This window comes from Micromesistius poutassou (assembly GCF_964030765.1).
Source record: "Micromesistius poutassou genome assembly, contig: SCAFFOLD_1523, whole genome shotgun sequence".
NCBI lineage: Eukaryota > Metazoa > Chordata > Actinopteri > Gadiformes > Gadidae > Micromesistius > Micromesistius poutassou.
The window spans coordinates 1-5000 of NW_028179344.1; the positions used below are offsets into that span (position 1 = coordinate 1).

The 5000-nt window shown below is 50.3% G+C and overlaps 1 protein-coding gene across 1 annotated transcript in view; it reads right to left on the bottom strand.

The window, feature by feature from the left end:
* Window positions 1-104: 104 nt before the first annotated feature.
* LOC311372910 (kinesin-like protein KIF21B) overlaps window positions 105-5000 on the bottom strand; it is a gene marked incomplete at both ends in the record, with an annotated part of 11564 nt that continues 6668 nt past the window's right edge. The window contains 5 exons of the mRNA XM_084489835.1: window positions 105-177; window positions 2455-2735; window positions 3863-3911; window positions 4343-4403; window positions 4797-4962. Coding sequence (XP_084345961.1) covers window positions 105-177; window positions 2455-2735; window positions 3863-3911; window positions 4343-4403; window positions 4797-4962 — 630 coding nt within the window. The remainder of the gene's footprint in view (window positions 178-2454; window positions 2736-3862; window positions 3912-4342; window positions 4404-4796; window positions 4963-5000) is intronic.

Below are 5000 nucleotides of genomic sequence, written 5' to 3' on the forward strand. Positions count from 1 at the left end.
TTGGGACGATGCACCAGGTCACCACATGTCACCCCCACCTTCCCGTCTCCCTCCACTCTCCTGGCATAAAGCCAGTCACATGTTCACACGGGACGGCTGTGTTGTTACCTGTACGCACGGTCGTAGGACTTCCTCCGCATCAAGGGGGACGTCTCATAACCCCGGGACTGCCTAGGACTGAGGGCGTGGGAACGCACACGCACACGCACACGCACACACACACACACACGCACACACGCACACGCACACACACGCACACACGCACGCACACATACACACACACACACACAGACTAAGCAACAAGCCTCTAACTGCATACTCCTCTAGGGAGTATGCAGAGGTAAGCCTACATTGTTTTTGGATTGGCTTACAAACACCAGGTAATTAGGTTCTAATTCTGTGCTTATTAGTCGATGTAAAGCAGGCACCTTTTTTTTCACCCTAACAACTAGACTACACCCTAACGACTAGACTAAACTCTAACAACTAGACTACACCCTAACAACTAGACTACACCCTAACAACTAGACTACACCCTAACAACTAGACTACGCCCTAACAACTAGACTACACCCTAACAACTAGACTACACCCTAACAACTAGACTACACCCTAACAACTAGACTACACCCTAACGGCGCGTTCACATTGTACACGTCCGTCGACGGATGGCGGAGGGCGTGTCTGACGTATGGGGGAGGAGTCTTTGTAGATGCAGCCTGCGACCAATCAGACCGCTTCCCGCTAACAACACCGGCTTTTTCCTGCTTCTTCCTGCTTGTTGTTGCAAAATGGAAGGAGCAAGGAGAGTGTTGCTTCTCATAGCGTCTTTTAACCCCCCGCTGCCGGCCAGCTTTTTGACATATTCATGTGTTTTCTTTTTGACATATCCATGTGTTTTCTTTTTGACATATCCATGTGTTTTCTTTTTGACATATCCATGTGTTTTCTTTTTGACATATCCATGTGTTTTCCCGGGTTGTATCACAAAGGCGATTTCATTGGACAGTCCAAGTAGCATCCCAGTAGTGTATTTGTGTATATTTGCATAACGCGATCTGATTGGCCGACGGATCCGTCTCTGCCTTTTTAACGCAGGCAACGGAGCCGACAGAGCGGATTGACCCACAATGCATTTGGAGAGCGCCCCATGCAAAGTCAATGAGATCTGTCGACGGACGTGTACAGTGTGAACGCTGTGTAACCCCTACACCCTAAACACTAGACTACACCCTATCCACTAAACCGTATCCACTACACTACACTCTAACCACTCAACCCTATCCACTAGACTACACTCTAACCACTAGACTACACTCTAACCACTAGACTACACCCTAACCACTAGACTACACCCTATCCACTAGACTACACCCTAACCACTAGACTACACTCTAACCACTAAACCCTAACCACTAGACTACACCCTAAGAACTAGACTACACCCTATCCACTACACTACACCCTATCCACTAGACTACACCCTAACCACTAACACCTATCCACTAGACTACACCCTATCCACTAGACTACACCCTAACCACTAGACTACACTCTAACCACTAAACCCTAACCACTAGACTACACCCTAAGAACTAGACTACACCCTATCCACTACACTACACTCTAACCACTAGAGTCTAGACTAAAGTCTAACCTCTAGAGTCTAGACTAAAGTCTAACCACTAGAGTCTAGACTACACTCTAACCACTAGAGTCTAGACTACACCCTAACCTCTAGAGTCTAGACTACACCCTAACCTCTAGAGTCTAGACTACACTCTAACCTCTAGAGTCTAGACTACACTCTAACCACTAGAGTCTAGACTACACCCTAACCACTAGACTAAAGTCTAACCACTAGAGTCTAGACTACACCCTAACCACTAGAGTCTAGACTACACTCTAACCTCTAGAGTCTAGACTACACCCTAACCTCTAGAGTCTAGACTACACCCTAACCACTATACTACACCCTAACCACTAGAGTCTAGACTAAAGTCTAACCTCTAGAGTCTAGACTACACCCTAACCACTATACTACACCCTAACCACTAGAGTCTAGACTACACCCTAACCACTATACTACACCCTAACCACTAGAGTCTAGACTAAAGTCTAACCACTAGAGTCTAGACTACACCCTAACCACTAGACTAAAGTCTAACCACTAGAGTCTAGACTACACCCTAACCACTAGAGTCTAGACTACACTCTAACCACTAGAGTCTAGACTACACCCTAACCACTATACTACACCCTAACCACTAGAGTCTAGACTAAAGTCTAACCTCTAGAGTCTAGACTACACTCTAACCTCTAGAGTCTAGACTACACCCTAACCTCTAGAGTCTAGACTACACCCTAACCACTAGAGTCTAGACTACACTCTAACCACTAGAGTCTAGACTAAACCCTCGCCGCTGGACGAGTCTCGGGGCGGGGCGGACTCACAAGGTGTGGCCCCTGACCGGCAGGCTGACGGTGCGGGAGGCCCGCTCCTTGAGGCCGGGGGGGTCCCTGAGGGCCATGTTGAGGCCCAAGCCGCCCGAGGCCAGGCTGAGGCTGAGGCCCAGGCCCAGGCCCATGCCCAGGCAGTCCTCCTGGATGTCCGTCAGCGAGGCCAGCGACTTGGTGATGTACTGCTGCCGGCTGCTGGCCGCCGCGTCCGGCGACGGGCCCAGGAGGTGCTCCGCCGAAACCGCCTTCATCTGGGCCAGGAGGCGGGGCTCCGTCTGGGTGGGCGGGTGGGTGGGTGGGTGGAGGAGGGAGTGAGTGAGTGAGTGAGTGAGTGGGTGAGTGAGTGAGGGGTGGGTGGGGGAGTGAGTGAGTGAGTGAGTGAGGGAGGGAGGGAGGGAGGGGTGGGCGGGTGGGTGGGTGGGTGAGTGGGTGAGTGAGTGAGGGGTGGGTGGGGGAGTGAGTGAGTGAGTGAGTGAGTGAGTGAGGGAGGGAGGGAGGGGTGGGTGGGTGAGTGAGTGAGTGAGTGAGTGAGTGAGTGGGTGGGTGGGTGAGTGAGTGAGTGAGTGGGTGGGTGGGTGGGTGAGTGAGTGAGTGAGTGAGTGAGTGAGTGGGTGGGTGGGTGGGTGGGTGAGTGAGTGAGTGAGTGAGTGGGTGGGTGGGTGGGTGGGTGAGTGAGTGAGTGAGTGAGTGAGTGAGTGAGTGAGTGAGTGAGTGAGTGAGTGAGTGAGTGTGTGGGTGGGTGGGTGGGTGGGTGAGTGAGTGAGTGAGTGAGTGAGTGAGTGAGTGAGTGAGTGAGTGTGTGGGTGAGTGAGTGAGTGAGTGAGTGAGTGAGTGAGTGAGTGAGTGAGTGAGTGAGTGAGTGAGGGAGGGGTGGGTGGGTGGGTGGGTGAGTGAGTGAGTGAGTGAGTGAGTGAGTGAGTGAGTGAGTGAGTGAGTGAGTGAGTGAGTGAGTGAGTGAGTGAGGCGGTGAGTGAGTGAGTGGGTGAGGCAGTGAGTGAGTGAGTGAGTGTGAGTGTGTGAGTGAGTGAGTGAGTGAGTGAGTGAGTGAGTGAGTGAGTGGGTGAGTGAGTGAGTGAGTGAGTGAGTGAGTGAGTGAGTGAGTGAGTGAGTGAGTGAGTGAGTGAGTGAGTGAGTGGGTGTGTGTGTGTGCCAAAGAATCATGAGTAGAGAGAAGAAAAGGACAAGCGGACATAATTGGAGTGAAAATAGAGGATAGTAGAGAGGTTACAATTGATGAGTAAAAGATGAATGCATAAAATAAAGAGTAAAGTCAGCCCGCTAGCACACAATGTTTCAAAATAAGTGTACACTGCCACCTTCTGGTCAGAAGGAAGAATGACAGGAGTATGACAATGTGCAATCCACTGTATTACATGGAGTGCGTGTAACAAATACACTTTACCTTAGTTTTAAAATCGTCCTGGCTGTTGGACTCTTTCAAGTGGGACACACTGGAAAAGCAGGGAAATAAAAGAGTTAGATCTGTTAAAGGTACAGTAAGCAGGATTTGCACTTTCAAGCTAGCTCCAGTCTAAATATAAACAACACTGTACATCCCTACATCCCACCCGATCCCCTAGCACCACTAAAAAGCAGGCAAAAAAAAAATAACATGAGACTGGTGACTTCTCATTACTGGTGCAGATTTGGGGCAATAGACTGAGATCCCTGCAGCCTTAAAGATAGCATCTACACCAGCGGGATTTATTAGATTACGCAGGGGGCCACCATTGTGGCATGATTCGGTCCACAAGAAAATGAACAAATGTTCCATTGTTATTAAGCACACAGCCATGCCCGGCATGCATGAAAAGCCGACGGCCATCAGACGTTAGACATGAACCTGGAGTCTGTTGGTCGGACCGCTTCAGCCACCTCTCACCTGTTGTCAGACAGCTGGCTCACATCGGACGGCTCCTCGTCTGTGCTGGCGGAGCCGTTCTCTGGAGGAACAGAGGACAGAGACGGACTCAACCACGAGAGAGAGAGAGAGTGTGAGAGTGTGAGAGTGTGAGAGAGAGAGAGAGAGAGAGAAGAGAGTGAGAGAGAGAGAGAAGAGAGTGTGCGCGAGAGAGAGAGAGAGAGAGAGAGAGAGAGAGAGAGAGAGAGAGAGAGAGAGAGAGAGAGAAGAGAGTGAGAGAGAGAGAGAGAGAGAGAGAGAGAGAGAGAGAGAGAGAAGAGAAGAGAGTGTGTGTGAGAGAGAGAGAGAGAAAGAAGAGAGAGAGAGAGAGAAGAGAGTGAGAGAGAGAGAGAGAGAGAAGAGAGTGTGAGAGAGTGAGAGAGAGAGTGAATGTGTGTGTGTACATTTAATAACACGTGATACACATGATTCTCACCATGCTGGACATTGTAGATGAGAGCCTGAAGCTCAGGGTTGTACTCGGCCTTGAGCTTCAGCGCGTCCAGGATCATGTGGTTGTGGGACGAGCCGATCATATCGGTCTGTCTGAGCTGGCCCTCCAGCAGTCTGACCTGAGCCTCCCTCTGGGCCACCTGCAAACCCTGCACACAAAAACACTCACTGAACACTAGATACAAAA